At 44.9% G+C, this 23347-nt stretch overlaps 1 protein-coding gene across 3 annotated transcripts in view; it reads left to right on the forward strand.

The window, feature by feature from the left end:
• The window catches only part of BIRC6 (baculoviral IAP repeat containing 6), a 538457-nt gene that overhangs the window by 473305 nt on the left and 41805 nt on the right, over nt 1-23347 (forward strand). For all 3 annotated transcript variants that reach the window (XM_078784399.1, XM_078784400.1, XM_078784401.1), the window contains 4 exons: nt 13035-13139; nt 13338-13552; nt 13921-14082; nt 14698-14775. In XM_078784399.1, the coding sequence (XP_078640525.1) occupies nt 13035-13139; nt 13338-13552; nt 13921-14082; nt 14698-14775 (560 nt within the window). The remainder of the gene's footprint in view (nt 1-13034; nt 13140-13337; nt 13553-13920; nt 14083-14697; nt 14776-23347) is intronic.

Here is a 23347-nt window from a genome sequence, read left to right on the forward strand (position 1 = left end):
TTCAAGTCGGGTGAGGAGGATGGTGTGATCGATGGTGTCAAAGGCGGCGCTGAGGTCGAGGAGGATGAGAATGTTGAGGTTGCCAGCGTCAGAGGAGAGGAGAAGGTCGTTGGTGATTTTGAGGAGAGCAGTTTCAGTACTGTGGTTGGAGCGGAATCCGGATTGGAATGTTTCATACAGGTTATTGGCAGAGAGGTGATGTTTGAGTTGAGTGGCTACAGCGCGTTCCAAAACCTTTGACAGAAAGGGTAGGTTGGAGATGGGTCTGAAGTTATTTATGGTGTCAGGGTTTAGTCCAGGTTTTTTCAGAATGGGGGTAACAGCAGCAATTTTGAGGGATGGTGGGACGATGCCTGTAGACAGGGAGGAGTTTATTGTTGCAATGATAAGTGGAGAGAGAGCAGGAAGGGAGGCCTTGACAAAGCTGGAGGGGATGGGGTCAAGAGTGCAGGTGGCAGTTTTCATTCCGATGAGGAGTTCAGAGAGGTCAGTAGGGGAGACTGGGGAGAATTGAGACAGGGGATGGCAGGATAAGCGGGGGCAGGTGGCTTGAGGGGGAGCGGGTGCGGCGGTGGTCAAGCTGTTGTAGATGTTTTCAATTTTGCGTTGGAAGAATGAAAGGAAGGAGATGCAGTTGTCTATTGTGAATGACTGGGTGGTGGTGTTCAGGGGGCTGAGGAGTTTGTTTATTGTAGAGAAGAGTGCTTTTGGGTTTCCGGAGCCAGAGTGGATAATTTGAGAGTAGTAGGCGGAGCGGGCGCGGGAGAGGGCATCTTTATAGTGTTGTATGTGGTCCTTGTAGGCCTGGGAGTGAACTGTGAGACGTGTTTTATTGCGGAGTCTTTCAAGTTGGCGAGCACGAGTTTTCATCAGGCGGAGTTCAGGGGTAAACCAGGGAGCAGAACGGGTGAAAGAAACTGTTTTGGTTTTTATAGGTGCAAGTTGGTCAAGGCAGGAGGAGAGAGTGTGGTTGTAGTAGTCAGTGAGGTCAGAAGGGGTGTGGAGGTCAACGAAGGGAGAAGTGGACATTTTTTCAGAGAGGGTCGATGAGAATGAGGTAGGTGAAAGAGCGTTTAGCTTACGGAAGTTGATAGTGCGATAATGCCTTGGTGCTGGGGTGGGGATGTTGATGGTCAGAGTGATGGCTAGGTGGTCAGAGAGAGTGAGGTCGGAGCCAGAGAGATGGTGCAAAATTAGTCCAGTAGAGCAGACAAGGTCCAAAATGTGACCACGGTTATGAGTAGGAAAGTTGACATGTTGAGTGAGGTTAAAGCAGGTGAGTAAATCAGTGAAGTCAGTGGTTAGCGTGGAGTCAGTGGAGTCCATGTGGATATTGAAATCACCAAGGAGGAGGATTGAGGGGGAGAGGGAACATAGCTGGGTCAGAAAGTAGGAGAAGTCAGACAGGAATGATGGGTGTGGTTTGGGAGGGCGGTAGACAACAGCCATGACTGACTGTGTGTGACCAGAGAGTTTAAAAGCCAGGTGTTCAAATGATGGAGCAGATGAGATGGAGATGAGGTTGGTCTTGATGTCTTGTCGGTGAATAACGGCAATTCCACCACCTCGGCCCTCCGAGCGTGGTTTATTGATGTAAGAATATCCATTGGGTGTGGTGAGGTTGAGCGTGTAGTAGTCCAGTGGTTGTTGCCAGGTCTCAGTGAGACAGAGAAAGTCCAGTTTATTTTCCAGGATGTAGTCGTTCAGGATGAGGCATTTGTTGTTGAGGGACCGGGTATTGAACAGGGTGAGCTTGATGTTGTTTTGTACGGCAGGTATGAATCCAGGTGATTTGGCTAGGGTTCGCAGACAGGAGGTGCGATTTTGTGCGTTGTTGTGACCAGGTGTGTTGGGACGATGAGTGGGAGTGCGCTGAGCCGACCAGAGGATGGGGATGGAGTGACCTGATTGTAAATAAACAAACTTACGACCGGAGCCACGGTGAATGTACCTGGGTCGACGCAGGAGTCCATTCGATTTGATTGCAGAGATGCATGATGGGGTGGAGCGGGTTTTAAGCAGGAGAAGCCTTGCGGCGGAGTACCGCAGAGCCATGCCAGCAGGAGCGAAGGGACGAGCACGAGGCCAAGGGTGAGGAGGCGAAACAATCGTCACAACCCACGGGAGTGGGCCCGAGGAAACAGCGAAGGAGCCGAGCAGGTGAAGCCAGGAGCAGAGCCGGGACCATTCAGAGGGCAGACAGGAGCGAAGAGACGAGCACGAGGCCAAGGTTGAGGAGGCAAAGCGGCAAATGCAGCGGCAAACGACCGCCGCCGCTAATCAAGATCACGGCGGCAAACCGCCACCACCGCCGCTGCAAACAATGGGCACAACCCACGAGAGTGAGCCCGAGGAAACAGTGAAGGAGCCGAGCAGGTGAAGCCAGGAGCAGCAGAGCAGAGCCGGGACCGTGCAGAGGGCAGACTCAATGGCCAAAAATCCGCCACGACCACCAGGAAAGCAAGATACGGACAATGGTCCAGTCAGAGAAGCGGCGAGCAAGTGACGCCAGCGTCCTCTCACGACCGGACCGGAAACGGAGGTTGTATGTGTATACGTACATACACACACACGGAGGTGTGTGTGTATGTATGTATACACATACATACACACACACACCCACACACACACACACACTACCGGTCAAAAGTTTTAGAACACCTCAATTTTTCCAGTTTTTATTGAAATTTACGCAGTTTAATGTCTCAATGTACTCTGAAATTAAACATAGAACAAATAAACAATTGGAGATAAAAAAGAAATCACAGAATCATTTTGTTTAACAAAATTTAATTTAAATTTTTGATTCAGCAAAATAGCCACCTTTTGCAGATATAACCGCCGAACACACTCGTGGCATTCTTTCTACAATGGAAATCAAATATTGTTCGGGACGTTCTTCCCAACACTGTTGCAGAAGTTCCCACAAATGTGTTGCACTTGCAGGTTGCTTTGCTTTCTCCCTTCTGTCCAGTTCATCCCAAACCAGCTCGATGGGGTTTAAGTCTGGAGACTGTGCTGGCCATTCCATGATTTGAAGCCTACCATCTTGTTCTTTTCCTCGAAGGTAGTTTTGACATAGCCTGGAGGTGTGTTTATGGTCATTATCTTGCTGTAGGATGAACCCCTGACCAACTAGGCGTATACCAGAGGGTATTGCATGGCTCTACAAAATGCTGTGGTAGCCCTTTTGGTTCAGGGTGCCAGTCACTCTGTGCAAGTCCCCGACTCTGGATCCAGCAAAAGAGCCCCAGACCATCACGCTTCCTCCTCCATGTTTGACAGTAGTTGTCACACTCTGAGGAACCATCCTTTCGCCTACTCGATGGCATACAAAAACCCTGCGTGATGAACCAAAGATTTCAAATTTTGATTCATCGGTCCATAAGACCTTCTTCCAGTCTTCAGTAGTCCACTAGCGGTGCTTCATGGCCCAGGCAAGCCTCTTTTTCTTATTTTGCCATCTTAGCAATGGCTTTCTTACTGCCACTCGACCTGTCAAACCTGCAGCTTGAAGCCTTCTCTTCACAGTTGAAACTGAGACTTGCTTACTTCGACCAGTGTTAAGCTGTGCTTGAAGCTGTTGTCCTCTTAGCCGCCTATCACACAAGCTGTTGACTCTCAGAAACTTGTCTTCTGATTCTGTTGTGGCTTTGGGTCTGCCAGACCTCTTCCTGTCAGAGTTTCCTCCAGTTTCCAAGTGCCTTTTGATGGTGTAGGAAACTGTAATCAAGTAATCAGCAGAGGTTGGGACACCTGTAGGAATTGTGAAGAGAATGACAGAGATCTGTAATCTGGTGGTGAAAGAAGGCCGCATTCCAGTGGATTGGGAACTGAGTACCCTCGTCCCTCTATACAAGGGGAAAGGTGACCCTCTGGAGTGTGGCTCGTACTGAGCGATAAAGTTATTGGAGCATGGAATGAAGGTATTGGAAAGGGTGTTGGAGAGGAGGAAAAGGAAGAAGGTGAAGATCGACGAAATGCAGTTTGGATTTATGCCAGGTAGAGGAACGACAGACGCGCTCTTTATTGTGAGGCAGTTGCAGGAGAAGTACATGGAAAAGAGGAATAAGTTGTTTCTTGGATTTGTTGATCTGGAGAAGGCATTCAATAGGGTTCCATGCGAAGTATTGACATGGGCATTGAGGAAGTTAGAAGTGGAGGAATGGTTGATTAGAGTAGTGATGGCAATGTACAAAAGAGCGCGCACAGCTGTAAGGACGAAGGACGGGAACAGTGGTGAGTTTGAGGTGAAGGTGGGAGTGCATGAGGGGTCAGTACTAAGTCCACTACTATTTGTAGCTGTGATGCAGGTGCTGGCTCAGAACGTAAAGGAGGGTTTACCATGGGAGTTGTTGTCTGCAGATGATCTGGTGTTGATTGCGGAAAGTATGGATGGACTGAAGGAAAAGATGAACAAGTGGAAGGAATGTATGGAGACAAAAGGTCTGAAGGTGAATATAGGAAAGACGAAGGTGATGGCAAGTGGTAAAGCATGTGGTGAGGTGGAAAGAACTGGGAAGTGGCCATGTGCTGTGTGCAGGAAGGGTGTCGGAGTGAACTCCATTCAATGTACAATGTACGCTGAGTGGGTTCATCAAAAATGTAGCGGTCTGAGAGGGTCATTAACCAGTGTGGCAGCTACATTCAAATGTAAGGTGTGCACAGAGGGAGCTGCAGATGGAGGAAATGTTGATTTGGATCTTGGAGATGGCGTGAAGCTGGAAGGTGTGAAAACATTTTGCTACCTCGGAGACATGCTGAATGGAGAAGATGGATCAGACTCGGCAACGGTTGCTCGAGTGAGATGTGCATGGAAGAAGCTTCGGGAACTGAGTGGCGTGCTTATGAGGAGGGGAGTGTCGTTGAAGCTGAAGGGAAAGGTGTATGCTGCATGTGTGAGAAGTGTTATGATTTATGGGAGCGAGACATGGGTCATGAATGTCGAGCAGCAACGAAGGCTGGAAAGGATGGAAATGCGAATGGTTCGGTGGATGTGCGGAGTATCGTTGAGAGAGAGGAAGACAAATGATGAATTGCGAAAGATGATGGGAATAGAGCCTGTGATTGATGCTGTGAAGAGGAACAGTTTGAGATGGTTTGGTCATGTGTTGAGGAAGGATGAAAGTGACTGGTTGAGAAGAGTGATGGAAATGAATGTAGAAGGAAGTAGAGGACGGGGAAGACCGAGAAAGACTTGGCTGAAGATGGTGGAAGAAGAAATGCGGGCAAGGGGGTTAACAAGGAGAGATGCAGAAAATCGGGCAAAATGGAGAAGATTGTCATGGGGACTGCAAGGCTAACCCCTGCTCTAGCAGGGAAAATGGCCTTAAAATGTATGTTGTTTGTTTCAAGGCTTAATTTACTTACATTGCTGCAGAACAGCTGTAAGTTGTTAACCCATTACTTGTTCCCTGAAGAAGGCCTTTTTTTTACAATATAACTGTGCGATTTACATTATTTTCCCGTTTTTGCTAACCTAAACTTTTTTTTAACCTCAATCAGTTCACTGCTTACCTTTGTACCATTTCAGGTTATTCACTGGACTTGAATTGCTTAAATTTCAATAAAAATTGGAAAAATTGAGGTGTTCGAAAACGTTTGACCGGTGGTGTATATATATACATAGTGTGAAAATATTTTGTTACCTAGGAGACATGCTGAATGGAGAAGGTGGATCAGACTCGGCAATGGTTGTTTGAGTGAGATGTGCATGGAAGAAGTTTCTGGAACTGAGTGGTGTGCTGACGAGGAGGGGAGTGTCGTTGAAGCTGAAGGGAAAGGTGTATGCTGCATGTGTGAGAAGTGTTATGATTTATGGGAGCGAGACTTGGGTAATGAACGTAGAGCAGCAACGAAGGCTGGAAAGGGTGGAAATGTGAATGGTTCGGTGGATGTGTGGAGTATCGTTGAGAGAGAGGAAGACAAATTATGAAATGCGAAAGATGATGGGAATAGATCCTGTGATGGATGCTGTGAAGAAAAACAGTTTGAGATGGTTTGGTCATGTGTTGAGGAAGGATGAAAGTGACTGGTTGAGAAGAATGATGGAAATGGATGTGGAAGGAATGAGAGGACGGGGAAGACCGAGAAAGACTTGGCTAAAGATGGTCGAAGAAGAAATGCGGGCAAGGGGGTTAACAAGGGGAGATGCAGAAAATAGGGCAAAATGAAGAAGATTGTCATGGGGACCGCAAGGCTAACCCCCGCTCTTGCAGGGAAAATGGCCTTAAAATGCCTGTTGTTGTTTGTGTGTGTGTGTGTGTATATATATATATATATATATATATATATATATATATATATATATATATATATATATATATATATATATATATATATATATATATATATATATATATACATATATATATATGTATGTATGTATGTATGTATGTATATATATATATATATATATTGTTACAGACGTGGCTTGGATGTTATTTACCGAGCGGTTTTATGGTATGACCACGTCTGCACAAGTTACCCGATTGTGCCCGAACGTTGACTAATCGCGCTATGCTAGACCAATGAAGGAAAAAGAAGACACACGGCTGGAATTAATACGACACGACACCAGGGATACGGTTCTCAAAGGTTGTTATTACAATAATGCGGAAGGTTTAGATTACAGGGACAAGAGGGAAACATAGGAAGGTGGGCACTTAAACACACTTATATTAACCCCGGACAGACGACAGGTAAACGCGGGACAAGGCTGACTCACACGGGGGTTGATGGAAAGGAAAGCGGGTAGCGATCGCTCCAGGTGCACCTGGGCTCAGGGCAGGATCACGTACGGTCCAGTTTAAGAGATGCGGTGGAGGTATTGCAGCGCTCGAGGGGTGGCGACTTCTCTCTCCAGGCTGGGGGCGCATCTGACGTCACATCCGGCGCGGGGCCGCGTATATCCGGCGGGGAGTGACACGCCCTCGGCTCGTTAGCTCCGCCTCGTGGAATCGGCACGTTGCTTCTCATTGGGTGCGTGGGGGGGTTACTGGCTCCGCCCCTGACGAGGAGCTGACAGCCAGCCCCTTCGGGGTAACGCCGTGGAGCGTATGGTCATGGCGGGTAACCGAGCCGGTGTGAGGACGCACACTCCCCGCCCCTCTGTTGTTGTAGTCGTAGTTGTAGTTGTAATTGTTGTTGTAGTTGTTGTTATTGTTGTTGTTTGGGGAAGAAGATGGGAGGAGGTATGGGAAAGGTCCTAAACTCACTACTGATGCCATATAATCACATTCTGGTGCAACGAAGAGTCATAATTAATGGAAACGAGGCCTTAACTGACATAGATTAAGAATAACTAGGAAGATGTCCGAAAGTTGGCTACGTGTGGTGCGGTGGACCTGGGCACGACATTTAATGGGGGAATAAGGGGAAGGTCGGCTCTACTGATTGTTATTTACATGCAATGGGACTAGGGAATGGGGGATTGGGGAAAGTTGGGGAGTATTGGAGAAAATAGGGGAATATTTACAAGCGGATATGGAGGCCAAATTCCATATTCGCAACATTGCACCCTTCTCTACCCTCGGGGCGTCCCGACCCGATAAATTTTTACCTACTTTAGTGTGGCACGCAATGTAGTTCCCTCTACTATTAACTCTACCCTGAGTGCGACAGTTTTACAGATATTCACAAATGAGTAAATATGTCCCCCTGCGACGTTGCACCCTTCTCCTCACAGAAACACACCCACAGGATAACCGAATCCGGAAAGAATTCGCAAACTACACATACAGCCGGTAGGGAGCATTATTTACACGACTACGCTGCTATTTACACTACGATCCAGGACCTGTTTTTGGAGGAACACATGCAGATGTTATGCATAGAGAGAGCGCGCTTGCCAACATCGATACACCAACCCACGAGTGCTCTGTGGCCGACGGCCTTTAATAACGTGCAGAGCACCCTTTCCGAGCATCAACAGCACCACCCCACCACCAATCGGTGCAGTCACCATTGTTCAATGATTAAAAATAAATGCGACAACCCCTAACCCTGCAGGTGTCTCTTGCTCTTCTTGTGGTGCACTTGGTGTCAACTAAAAGTGGTTCACCTGTATGGCATAGGTGCCACGTTGACCCATAGGTCCATCCCCGGGTGGTGCTTGGCCGCAAACGAACTGCGGTCCATTGTGGGTGGCCACAAACATTGCGGTCCATATGGTGTATCGATCCCGGCAGCAAACAGCGAAAGTGCAGGCCCACAACTGCGCAGCCAGCACCTCTCTCTCCTCTCTCTCTACCCCAAAGCCAGATCCTCGGAGGTGGGAGACAAAAGAAGCAGACAAGTGAGTAAGGTGGTAAGGGCGCAAAAGTGCACGCAATACAAGATGATGCACACTGGGGGCACATGGGAACCAGGTGAGACAGGTACGTTCCTATCGTACGCCCGCCCCCCACCAGGTAACCTACATGGCCCCTCCCTTACCCCTTACTGTATCCACAAAACACAACACTACCCATAAACATCTACTTTACAAATCGACAAACATCCCTACTGTCTTCCCCGTTCCTCCCATAAACCAAATTCGTCTTCTCTCCCTCCTAACCAATCAAATTTGCCATTTTCAACTCTCATCAAAATTTGCCATTTTCAACTCAACATCAAAATTTGCCATTACCAATTCATCATCAGTCCCTCCTAGGGAGGGAGAGATGGAATCACCCCAATGTCTCATCCACGTCGTGATGCGTCTCACAAATCCTCACAGCAATTCTCATTTCTGCAACACAACCAAAGAAAACACAGGTGTGGAGTCATCATCATCACCACAGGTAAGTGGCTGCGTATGGTGCGACAGGTTCTTCAATCCTAACTATTTCCTAAATGACTTTAACAACTTTACACTACCCGGGGTCTTTCTCCGGCCAAACCATTGGCCCTCTTACTCTATGGGTTCTAAAAACCAATTCCCATTGGCCAAACTGTGGTGCTCTTCAATTTGGGGTCTCACTCCCCCGATTCATCTCCCGGTGCCCTCGTACAATTTCTGGGCTGTGGCGTGTACCTCTCCCAGTGGGTCTACCCACCTGCACACCTCCACCACTGCAGTTGCCTCCGAGCTTACCTGCTCCTTACCCTAACCTAACTACCAGGGGAAGGCCCTCTGGCTCTCTCCCCACTCCGTGCCCTCTCTGGCACTGGGCTGCCCGATCCACACCCGGGATCCTCAGGCACCCACTCACAACTACCGGCTCCCAGAGCCCACCGGCGGCCTCACCTGGCCGACATCCTCACAGTGGTGGAGTGCCCAACCAACTACACACACTAACAGGCTACACGCCCAGCCATTTCCACAACACTAATGCACCCATTCACAACACCATTCTGCAACCGCACCACAAATGCCAATATCCAACCACAATTTACCTGTACCCTCTACCTAACACTTACACTACCCGCCCCGGGTACTCGTGAAAGGGGTCCACTCTTCCCCCATCCACTCCTTCGCACCATGCACACCACTCCGTACCACTTACTCCAACTCTCTCCACACACCTGTACTTGCACACCTGTTCTCTCACACCTGGTGCCACCTGCACCCTTCTCTCCCCAAGCGCATTCGCGCTGATCCACAACACCCACTACTCACACACTGCTCCACACACCTGTCCAGTTGCACACCTGTGCAATCACACCTGTTCAATCCTCACACACACGGCATCATCTCAGCTAACTACTCCCTTCTGAAACTTGCGCTTCCCAGTCGTCCCTTTAAACTATTGCGCTCCCACGTCATTATCATCCACACTAATCTACCTGCGTCCCCACTACAGGTATCAGTCACTAACTAACCTTAACGTTACCTAAGGTCATCTTCTCTAGATCCCTACACACAATATCCTAACCCACCCGGGCTAGTTTTCACTGCCATACACCCCATAAGCTATTGCTCCTTTGCCCCCCCATGGGAAGGGTGGCAGGGATGCCACCCTCTCCCACCGGGCCTATCGCTCCTCAATCCCCCAGTCCTCTGGCACTAATAAGCCCCCCCTTATTCAGAGGTACTGGGTCCCGCCTCGGCATCTAAAGCCGAGGCAATCCACGGGGGCGCCTGCTCGCCGGTGTAAGGTCTTACCCGGTCGGCGTGGACGATCCGAGGGAGGGCTCGTGGCCCCATTTTGATCTTAAAGACCACGTCACAGATTTGCGACAGGACGACTCCTGGGCCTTGCCAGGGGGAGGTGAGTTTTGGGCACCTTCCCTTCCGCCTCCGGGGATTAAAGAACCAAATCTTCATCCCCGGAGCGTATTGACTCCCCTGGCTCCGGTCGTCGTACCTGCGCTTCATCTTTTCCCCCGCCAGATGGAGTTGGCGGCGGGCGAAGGCATGGACTAGCTCCATGCCTTCCTCTAGGTGACGTGCGTACCCCTCCCTCGGCGGGTTAACCACTGTGTCTGGCACGGGACCGCATAGCAAGTCGGCGGGAGCCCGTAACTCCCGCCCATACATAAGCAACGCTGGACTGCATGCGGTGGCCCCGTGCTGGCTGGTTCGGTAGGCCATGAGCAAGTAAGGGAGATGTTCGTCCCAGTCATCCTGACGGGTGGTGGTGAACAGTGCCAGTTGTTGGATTAGAGTTCGATTGAATCTTTCCACCATCCCGTCAGATTGAGGTCTTAAAGGCGTTGTTCTGGTTTTCCGAATTGACAGGAGACTGCACACATCTTTTAGCAATTTGCTCTCAAAATTTCGTCCCTGGTCGGTGTGCAACTCCTGTGGAATCCCACTCCTGACACCAATTGTTACAGACGTGGCTTGGATGTTATTTACCGAGCGGTTTTATGGTATGACCACGTCTGCACAAGTTACCCGATTGTGCCCGAACGTTGACTAATCGCGCTATGCTAGACCAATGAAGGAAAAAGAAGACACACGGCTGGAATTAATACGACACGACACCAGGGATACGGTTCTCAAAGGTTGTTATTACAATAATGCGGAAGGTTTAGATTACAGGGACAAGAGGGAAACATAGGAAGGTGGGCACTTACACACACTTATATTAACCCCGGACAGACGACAGGTAAACGCGGGACAAGGCTGACTCACACGGGGGTTGATGGAAAGGAAAGCGGGTAGCGATCGCTCCAGGTGCACCTGGGCTCAGGGCAGGATCACGTACGGTCCAGTTTAAGAGATGCGGTGGAGGTATTGCAGCGCTCGAGGGGTGGCGACTTCTCTCTCCAGGCTGGGGGCGCATCTGACGTCACATCCGGCGCGGGGCCGCGTATATCCGGCGGGGAGTGACACGCCCTCGGCTCGTTAGCTCCGCCTCGTGGAATCGGCACGTTGCTTCTCATTGGGTGCGTGGGGGGGTTACTGGCTCCGCCCCTGACGAGGAGCTGACAGCCAGCCCCTTCGGGGTAACGCCGTGGAGCGTATGGTCATGGCGGGTAACCGAGCCGGTGTGAGGACGCACACTCCCCGCCCCTCTGTTGTTGTAGTCGTAGTTGTAGTTGTAATTGTTGTTGTAGTTGTTGTTATTGTTGTTGTTTGGGGAAGAAGATGGGAGGAGGTATGGGAAAGGTCCTAAACTCACTACTGATGCCATATAATCACATTCTGGTGCAACGAAGAGTCATAATTAATGGAAACGAGGCCTTAACTGACATAGATTAAGAATAACTAGGAAGATGTCCGAAAGTTGGCTACGTGTGGTGCGGTGGACCTGGGCACGACATTTAATGGGGGAATAAGGGGAAGGTCGGCTCTACTGATTGTTATTTACATGCAATGGGACTAGGGAATGGGGGATTGGGGAAAGTTGGGGAGTATTGGAGAAAATAGGGGAATATTTACAAGCGGATATGGAGGCCAAATTCCATATTCGCAACATTATATATATATATATATATATATATATATATATATATATATATATGTATATATATATATATATATATATATATATGTGTATACATATATATATATATATATATATATATATATATATATATATATATATAATTATATATATATATATATATATATATACTGTATATATATATATATATATATATATATATATATATATATATATATATATATATATATATATATATATATATTATATATATATATATATATATATATATATATATATATATATATATATATATATATATATATATATTATATATATATATATATATAATAACTTGAGAACTGTGATGATTCGAAATGTGATAACTTGAGAACAGCTGAAGGGATTTCCATTAAGTATGTATCATGATGCAGACATGAACTGTTTAAATTTTGGGGACAAGAGGTCAAAGGTCAGACGTCATGTTAATTTAAAATATATATGTTGGCACGCCAACTTGTGAACAAGTGATGGGATTTTGAGCAAACTTGGTAGAAGTATATATGATGCAAAGATGAACTGATTGGATTATGGCATCAACAGATCAAAGGTCAAAGGTCATGTCAGGTAAAAATGTGATAACTGAGAACAGCTGAAGGGATTTAAATCAAACTTGGTGCAAATTTGTATAATGATGTAATAATGTGGACAGAAGCATATTGGTCGACGTTGTGACGTCGAAGAATGCCATTCTGGTTTGTCTCTTTATTAAAAGTATCTGACATGATGGCACTTATTTTGAACGGTCTCATCTGGGTTTGATTTCCAACCTTACCATTAACTGATGGATTGGTGCCTTCCGGACATAGTTCATTTGATACATGTTAATCCAGGTTCCCCCTCTGCTGACATTAGCTGGTGGATGTTAAATATCTCACGGTGTCTTTCGTGGAGAGTCGGCAAGTTATTGCCAGCAACCCAAATTAATTTAAAATTCCTGGCCAAATGGACTCCAGTCGAACATCGTGCCTTGCCAATAGGTTCATTGAAATCTTGGTCCAAAACTTCCCCTTTAGCTGACCCCATAAAACGGTGGGAATAATTCAGGTTCATGAATAGAGCTTCAAATCTAACATTTCATTTCACTTCATAACGCTATTATTTGTGCATACTTGTGTCGTGTAATGCATCCTGTAACATTGTATTGTGTTTGAACAGCAGACAAGCAAAGCACAACAAGTGTTCTCCCAAAGAACCGTTCCTCATATGTGGGAAAGTCTTTGCAGGAGCGTTACATTGGTACAATGAAGGACCTCCAGTTTGGTGAGCCCACCACGATGTTTGCAAAATGATATTCTTGACAAAAATGGGGATGGATTGGTTTCATGTTTTTTGCATTTGATTTGAAGGAAGTCGTTGCCTTTCCAAGGAATATTAATTCCATTCGAAATTCTTAACCAGCACTGTCGTTTACAAGCCACCCCTTTGTGTCTGCTGCCTGTCACTCTTCAATTTCCACAGATACTTTTGAGATGGTGGTCGACAAGAATGACAAGCCAGTGTTTCGCATAAGCCACCACTACGCGTCGCAGGTGAAGACCTCAAGTGATGGTCAGAGTGCCGCACGGGCCCGGCGGCTTGCCCAGGAGGCCGTCACTCTGTCCACATCGCTGCCTCTCTCTGCTTCCTCCAGTGTGTTTGTCCGATGTGATGAGGAGCGCCTCGATGTCATGAAGGTTGGTATGCCACCATTTTCACTCAGGATAATTGAAGGTGAACATTGCATTCTCCTCAACAGGATGTTGCGTTATTGAAGGCAATTCGCCAACTACTTCAAGTTTCTTGAGGGAATAGCTTCAGTTTAGAGTCCATTGTCTCATACTCTGCTACAACAAAAAAACTTTACATTTCAGCTAATGTCAAAAATTTGTCATTTAACTTTTTTAAATTGTTTTGACAGTCTACAATTATTGTAAACTTTTCGTTCGCTTGTTCAAACCTTTAGCCTAAATGTATTGGCATGCAACAAGTTCCAAACTCTAGTTTCCACGCATGAGCTGAGCAAGTAAAAGGCCAACGAGCCCCATCGGCACGCATTTTTCAGGTTCTCATCACGGGCCCGGCAGACACACCGTACGCCAATGGATGCTTCGAGTTTGACGTTTATTTCCCACAAGATTATCCCAAGTCACCTCCGCTGGTGAATTTGGAAACGACAGGACAAAACAGCATCCGCTTCAACCCGAACCTCTACAATGATGGAAAGGCAAGAAAGCTTTCACGCGATTAAATCTCTGACTCCCTTTAACGACCTCCATGACATTGTTTTTAGAATCATTGTGGTTGTCATTCTTGGCGAGCTCTGCTTTGTCTGCTTCCTTTAAATTGGAAGAATGAATTGCGAAGCCATTGTGCTCTTGCTTTGTAAATTCAAGTCGTAGGTTTCGGGATCACAAAGCATGTTTCTTTGGAAAGGAGACTAGCAATTTCATTTTCTCTCTTGTAATTGTATCTGTGTTGCAATTTTTTGCTCTTTGTTATGGAGGCACAAGTTGCAAGTAGTTTATGTTCGAGCTGGTACTTTAACAGTGGCTGTGTTCAGTGATCTAATGAGCAGCAGTGTTTTCGGTACACTACAGCAAGGCCATACAGCCGTTATCCACAGTGGAGAGTAAATGGTATAATCATAGGCAATTTAAATGAAGGAGCATTAAAGCAGGGCCTGCAATGCAATGTCATGCTATGTCCACTGAAAATCCTTGATTTCTTTGCACTTTGCTTCCTTACAAATGGACCTCTCTTCTGAATCTCTCGCTTTGTGAATTTAGGCTTTGTTTCAGCATTAACGGCTCTACTTCTCGCCCACCTTTCATCCTTGAAGGTTTGTTTGAGCATTCTAAACACTTGGCATGGACGGCCTGAGGAAAAATGGAACCCTCAAACGTCAAGTTTCCTTCAGGTGTGTAAATGGGTTTTTGTTTCCTGTGCTTGATTATTTTCTTTTTCCCTTTTTAGAAATTCCATTTTTCACATCGGAATGGCAGTACTCTTTAAAACTGTCACGACGATTACTTTTGCAGTTTATGGGTCTTTTATTTATTTTCCTTGTTTGTCATCATTGTATGTGGAGAGGTGAGACCTCTCATGGCTGAGAGGAAGGATTTGGTGAAAATAATGCACATTGGTTGGTGATGACAAATGTTACAGGGAAGTCGAAGATGTTCAGCAGCATGTGTGAGATTAAGTCTATTGACCTCTTGTTAGGTGATGATTAATGCGCTTGTCAGAGGTAAACTTGAAATCCATGGGATATTTTCAATATCATGTGGAGGGACGTCTTTATGCGTCTGCGGCCGAAGGCCTGAGGCATTATGCTTTCGGGTTGTCTCTCTGGCTGTCAATCTGTGCGTCCGTTAATAGTTTTATCTTTGTTACCACAATAGCTTGTGAACCACTGCAGGGATTTCTATCAAACTTGGCACAAGTACAGACTGTAATACAAAGATGAACTGAATACATTTTGCATTCAATAGGTCAAAGGTCATTTACCCTTTGAAAATCATTTTGAAGACTATAATTTGACTCATAAGCATCTGTTATCTCTCTTCTACATAAATATCTCTCTCTCTCTCTCTCTCTCTCTCTCTCTCTCTCTCTCTCTCTCTCTCTCTCTCTCTCTCTCGCTCTCGCTCTCTCACATGACCGTTGATTATTCACGTCATCTTTAATAGAGATCATATTTAACATCGAATGTTGGTATCTAATGGTTGACATCTAATGGTTGACATCTAATGTGGGCAGGGGAATATCCATCCACACATTCATGCAATTTCTGTTTTCTAGTTTCCTCTGCAGGTATATAAAAGTGAGTGATAGCATATGAGTTTGTAAAGGAAAGGGAAATGTGCTCCACACTTGATTCCATATCCTTTGGACTCAACCCTGTAATGAATGAATCATTTTTAACTTGCAGTGAGTGAGCTCCCAGCAACCTGTGCCAAGCACTACCTTTGTTACCGAACACAAATCGTTTCAGCCCAAATATAGAAAACTAATTAATTTACTTACGATGAGATGCTGGACTTTGTTCTGCCAAGGATAAGTTGGTCGTGAACGTGAACTTAAGATGTTGACCTTTGTTCTGACAGCTTCCCCCAAACTCTCCATCCCTTCCTTATTTTGCATGTGCTGTTTGCCCAAACCCAAACTTTGTTTGCGTGTGTGTGTGTGTGTATGTATGTATATGTATATATATATATATATATATATATATATATATATATATATATATATATATATATATATATATATATATATATATATTCATGCAATTTCTGTTTTCTAGTTTGACAAAACTAGAATGACAAAACAGTCATTCTGTTTTGCCAATATATATATATACAGACTTGGCATTTAATATGGAATATTTTTTTTGTGGGGGTGAACTTACTTTTCAAAATGACTTAGAACCAAAAGTTCATTGGAATTATGTTGAAATTATTCTAGATTTTGTTAATGTGACCTTTGAAAGAAACAAAAACCACATTTGACATTTCGAAGCAAATAAATTGATCCATGAAAGTGATGTAAACTGATATCGAACTCAATTCACGGACAGTACTGTGTTAAACTTCTGTACGTTTTCCAGAAGTATCTCTTTATTTTACACATGAGCCAAAATAAATTTCAACAAAAACAAAAGTGAAATTGTGACTGGGATTACGGACAGTAAAATTACAGTTCAGTACTTCGTGTAACCCCCACGAGCATTCAGGAGAGCACGTACACATCGAGGCATGCTGTTCATGAGATTTGCCAAGGTTTGGACAGGAATCGCTTGCCATGCAGTGACAATAGCCTGCTGCAATTCACGCACAGAGGTCGGCTGCTGGTCCAAGTGGTCGATTTGATGTGTTAATTCTGCCCACAAGTTTTCTATCGGATTCATATCCGGGTACATGGCAGGCCACTTCATATGCTCTACACCATGGTCAACAAGAAAGTGTTGGATCATGCGAGCACGATGAGGCCGTGCATTGTCATCTTGGAAGACAGTTTCCTCGAAAGGCTGCACGAGCAAATGGAAGTAATGTTTCATCCAGAATGGCCCTGTACTTGAACTGGTTCAGGTTTCCATTCAGAACAACCAGGTCAGTTTTGCCCCCTGCATGAAAAGCAGCCCAAACGGTCACCCCACCACATCCAGCTTGGACTCTTGGCACTATACAATCTTCGCTGTAGGCTTCATGCACTTGTCTGCACACTCAGACGTGGCCATCTTGGCGATAGACCAGAAATGTAGGCTCGTCACTGAAGGTCACATGATTCCAGTGTCCTGGCTGCCATTTACGGTGCTCTCTGGCCCACTGCAACCGGCGCTGGCTGTGTTGTCTGGGCAGGCGTGGCTTTCTCAGGGGACGCCTGGCACGATAGCCTGTTTGAACCAGTCGTTGGTTGACTAGCCTTCTGTATACAGGCACATTTGTCAGTTGCTGCCACTCAGCCCTAAGCCGATTAGCTGCCTTGGTACGGCCATTGCAGACTAACCGGTGCAGCTGGCGATCATCTCTCCTTGTGATTCTGTGGGGACGTCCTGGCCTCGGTATTGGAGTAGGGACACCCCTCTGAGCATTTCGTTTCAGGATCTTTGACACCTGACCTTGAGTGATGCCATACTGCCAAGCAATAGCACGCTGTTTTATGCTGGAATTTCGTAAAACCACCACTCCATGACAAACAGCATTGTCGAGTTGACGGACCATCTCCAGAGGAAGCGGCAATAACTTTTGTAGATGTGCAGCAGTTGTTTTCCACTAATACAGAACGCAACAACCCTTATATACCTGATTGTGAAGCCAATCGTCAAATGTACCTGTCCTTACATTTTGTCACGCCACCTGTGATATTATCCTGTTATTGACTTCTTGCTGCGAAGGACAATCAGTGACATGGCTCTTTTGACAAAGAAATCACTGAAGCCTAAAATAAATTCACCAGATTGAGATACTGAGTTCAGAAAGTAAACCCAAGTCGAGAATAAATAAAAATTCCATATTAAATGCCAAGTCTGTATATATATATATATATATATATATATATATATATATATATATATATATATATATATATATATATATATATATATATATATATATACACATATAGCACTTTTTTCAAATAATGCACCATTTCTTCCAGGAAATTGGTGAAATAAAAATATATTTTAGGATCAACATATTATGTATTTCCTGGGTTTGCAGTGGAACAAAACAAAAAAGCTGAAAAAATTACTAAATCTTAGTTTATTCCACACAGAAATCCTAAAATCGTCCGGACAATATTATTAGCACCTTTTAGAAGTTGTTAGAAATAATTAGATTTCAAGCAGGTGATTCTCCTTTACTTTGGAATTGAACTCACCTGTGGTGAGCTGCAGGTGCTTGAAATATAAAACTCACTCATTCAACCAGTTTGAATAGAGAAAAGAAGTCATTCTGCTGTTTGATGTCACTGTGTGTACCACAATGAGCATGGAGAAAATAATGAAAACCAGAGAATTGTCTGAGAAGGTCAGACACAAGATTGACGCCAAGCATGGACAATCTCAAGGCTACAAGTCCATCTCCAGAGACATTGATGTTCCTGTGTCCACCATACACAATGCTATCAGGACGTTTAAGGCCCATGGCACTGTAGCCAACCTCCCTGGATGTGGCCGCAAGAGAAAGATTTGATCAAAGATTGCAGCAAAGCATTGTTTGAATGGTGGAGCAAGCACCTCGATCAACTGCCAAACAGATTCAAGCTTGACCCACAGACACAAGGTACAATAGTTTCAACTCACACCATCCGTCGCCAACTCACTGAAAGGGGGTTCTATGGTAAGACCCACGAGGACCCCACTGCTGAGAGAGAGACATAAGAAAGCTGACTGAAGTTTGCCAAAACACACCTGAATAAGCCAAACTCCTTCTGGGGGAATATCCTGTGGGCAGATGAGACCAAATTAGAGCTTTTTGATAAAGTACATCATCTCTATGTTTACAGAAAACAAAATGAAGCCTTCAAAGAAAAGAACACCTTCCCTACAGTCAAACATGGAGGAGGTGCAGTGATGTTTTGGGGTTGCTGTGCTGCCTCTGGCACTGGGTGCCTTGAATGTGTGCATTGCATCATTAAATCAGGAGATTACCAAGGCATTTTGGAGCACAATGTTTAACCCAGTGTCAGAAAGCTGGGTCTCCGTCGAAGGTCATGGGTCTTGCAGCAGGACAATGACCCAAACACACTTCAAAAAGCACCCAGGAATGGTTGAAGACAAAACGCTGGACTGTTCTGAAGTGGCCAGCAATGAGTCCAGATCTAAATCCCATTTAACACCTGTGGGGAGATCTGAAAACAGCAGTTGGGAGAAGGCACCCTTCAAATCTGGTGGAACTGGAGTAGTTTGCACAAGAAGAGTGGGCCAAACTGCCAGAAGAGAGGTGATGGAAGCTCATTCATGGCTGTAGGAAGCGCTTGACTGCAGTTATTTTGTCCAAAGGCTGTGCTACCAAATATTAAGTCTGGGGTGCCAATGATTTTGTTAATGCCATTTCTTTTTATTTTCTGATTTAAAAGGGTATCTTAAATTTAGAATCAAAAACCAAGATTCTGTAATATTGACAGTGAAATATAGAATAGTGGAGACCAAATACTTTTGTCAATTTCAACTTATTTTTCGAGAAAATTGTGAGTTATTTGAAAAAAGTGCAAGGGTGCCAATATTTTTGGCCACGACTGTACATACATACATACATACATACATACATACATACATACATACATACATACATACATACATACATACATACATACATACATACATACATACATACATACATACATACATACTAATACGCTTGCTCCATTCTATATGGATTAACTTTCGGTCATCACGACTGTTTTGCCCTTTAACCTGAGATGTTTAAAAGCTTGTGTTGTTGAAAATTGGTTACTTCTGGCAAGGATCCTCCCAAGGGGTCATAATCCTTGCGCGACACCATTGAGGATTTTCTGTGAACTCGCATTGCTCAGAGGAAGGAAAAAGTGAAAACAATGCAAATTGTTTGGTGATGAGAAATGTTACAGAAAAATTGAGACTACCTTCTCAGTTCCCTACAAATGACACTGCAATGAATATCGTACTGGGAAGTAACAGCAGTCTGAGTCATCCCCCCATGAACCATCCCAATGGAATGAACCAACTAATTCAGTATTAAATGACATTTATTCATTCATAAACTGATTTGGACCACATGGGTGGTCAATATATAGAGGGTAAAGGCATCAGTCATGTGCAAACCTGTACGCACATTGTTTGGGAGATGTGATTTGCATGTGAAATGTCCCTGATTGCTCAGCTCTTGTTACGATAATTGTAACATTAGATGCTGCACGTCAAATTACCTGAACAGATGTCTTTCTTCAACATCCATTGCTTTGCATACACATGTCTAGGAAAATTCTTAACTGCGACTTAAAAGTTTATTTTGCAGTTTAAAAGTTGTTGCTTCATTTTTATGCAGAGTATATAATAGTATACGCTTCATAATTTTGACAGTGCTGCACAACCTGAAAGTTTGATGCACTTCTATGGTGAGGACCTTTTCATTGGACGCTCAGTTCCTCTCACAGACTCGTTCAATCTCCTTTAACCGTTCAAGGACAACAACATTTCAAATTTGTGGTGACCATAGACCAGCTCAGACCAGGTTACTGACACTTTGTGTGCATGAGTACAAATGGCAGGATGCTTGCTGACTGTGCACTCACATTACTCTGTGCTCGAGTAAATTTAAGCTCGTGCAAGTTCACGTTCACACATGTCAAGTCAACTGTTGCCAAGTAGAATTAGGACAAATAAAGTTCACCTTAGTACTGGGACTCAGCTTCGTTCGGATTCGGCTCGGTGATTATGGCAAAAATTTACCGGCTCCTGGACTGGCTCGGAACTCCGTTAAGCTTATTGTCCCCCGTCGCACTGCGGAGCGAAAGGGGGACTATGGTTTTCCCCTCCGTCCGTGTGCCCGTCCGTCCATGCGTGCGTGCAGGCGTGCGTGCGTACGTGCGTGCGTGCGTAAGTGAAGGACCGCATTCGAATTTGGTGTGTGGGTGCAACCCACGTCAAAATCCAAGATGGCCGCCGCCATGTATGTCTGATGCCATGTATGTCTGAACCTTGTGAGCGGAATATCGTGAAAAATAAGCGAAGTACCAACTTCTAATCTGGTGTGTGGGTGTATCTACGCATAAGGAAGACCCCTTTTGAAAATTGGGTCGCCACGTCAAAATCCAAGATGGCCGCCGCCATGTATGTCTGAACCTTGTGAGCTGAATATCTTGAAAAATAAGCGAAGTACCAACTTCTAATCTGGTGTGTGGGTGTATCTAGGCATAAGGAAGAACGCTAATGAAAATTGGGTCGCCACGTCAAAATCCAAGATGGCCGCCACCATATATATGTCTGAACCCTGTGAACGAAATATCTTGAAAAATAAGCGAAGTACCAACTTCTAATCTGGTGTGTGGGTGTACCTAGGCATTTGGAAGAACCCTATTGAAAATTGGGTCGCCACGTCAAAATCCAAGATGGCCGGCACCATATATATGTCTGAACCTTGTGAGCGAAATATCTTGAAAAATAAACGATCTACTAACTTCTAATCTGGTGTGTGGGTGTATCTAAGCATAAGGAAGAACGCTATTGAAAATTGGGTCGCCATGTCAAAATCCAAGATGGCCGCCGCCATGTATGTCTGAACCTTATGAGCGGAATATCTTGAAAAATAAGCGAAGTACCAACTTCTAATCTGGTGTGTGGGTGTATCTAGGCATAAGGAAGAACGCTATTGAAAATTGGGTCGCCACGTCAAAATCCAAGATGGCCGCCACCATGTATGTCTGAACCTTGTGAGCGAAATATCATATCATAGCATGTTTTCTGCGTCTTCCACTTTGTCAACTCACATCACTTCCCCGACTGGGGACCTAGGCGTAACGCTTGTTTAAATATATGTTTATTTTTCATGCATGAGTCTTGTGGAAAAACTAGAATCAAGCGTATGTGCTGCAAGGGGGGACACATGGCTTCAATCTAAGCTGCGTTGACAGGTACATCTGACCCACAGCACTGCTCACTTTACAATACAACGATCTCCTACTCGCTCGCTTTACAAGATTCGTTGTGATTCAACAGGGAAATTATTTTTTATCCATTACCTCAGCTTTGCGCCATGTGTGTGTGTGTCCCCCCCCCCCCCCCCCCCCCCCCAGAGATGTTGTAATAAACCCTTTGTTAATGAAATCCTGTACATGGTCATTTGGGGTATAGTGAAATGTCTTTAAAAACCCTGTAACGGGTCAATTGGGAAGTAAGCATTAAAATGCTATTCAAACAACAACAAGAACAACAACCACAGCCGATCAGAGTTAACCCAGAGCTAGCCACACCATGAATCCTGTGCTCATGGCTAACAGAGCTAGACAGGACCACATGGGTGGTCAATATATAGTAATCCGATTACAGTTACAGTGCCCGATTACAGTTACATTTTGCTTTGAAACTCACAAAGAGAAACAACATGGCATTGGCCATTCTATAGTACATTCAAATGAAAGACCAAATACAGCTGGAGTTGGTGTTGGCAAAAGGCAAAGATGGAGTTGTCAGGATATGTGATTCATATAACACACATTTCCACCACACACACTTGCAATATATTGCAATTACAGGTACTTCATTTCATGTCACAGGAAAATATCTGAGTTATTTTCCGAGTTGACAAGCAAACCCGACTTGACTCGGGCTTGACTCGGACTTGGCTCAGAAGTGCGAGTTCAAATTCGGGAACTCGGTTCAGATACAACACTAGTTCACCTTGTGATATGAACCTTGTGAGTTTGCATCAATCGTTAGGCAGCATCCCCGAGCTCGGACACGGCCACCGCGAAACTGCAATGTACGAGTACAAGTATGACTACAAAACAATTAATTATACAGGACAGCGACAACTCGAAATGAAAAGTGGTATCCTCTGTGCAGCGATTGCCAAACGAAGACAACGCAAATGAAACCTCTTTGTTGATGCTCAAAACAGTGCAAGGAAAGCGATATTGTTTAATGTTCTCTCATTTTTGCCTTCTTTTTCTGTTTTTCCTCTTCTTGCTGTTTGAAGCATCCTGAAGCTTTCCTATGGCTTACATGAATTTTCTCATCTTGTCAACTGATTTACTGAACCACCTCTTTTATTAAATACATTTCAGGAGGAGAGGTACAAGTTGTTTGTACGATTTGTGGACAAGAGGTTGGCTAGTTGGTAGTTATTGGAATTCAGCTGTCCTTAAAGGGTGTTTCTGACCAAAATATCTAAGAGTTAAAAAGCCAAAGGTAGAAAATCAAAACGAAAACAAACAAGTTTGATCGAGCTTGCCAAGACCAATGGATGATGAACAAATGTTGCAGGAACTCTTGCTAAAAATGATGGTCTGTC

Source organism: Myxine glutinosa, chromosome 9 (assembly GCF_964187855.1).
Source record: "Myxine glutinosa chromosome 9, kmMyxGlut1.1, whole genome shotgun sequence".
Lineage (NCBI taxonomy): Eukaryota > Metazoa > Chordata > Myxini > Myxiniformes > Myxinidae > Myxine > Myxine glutinosa.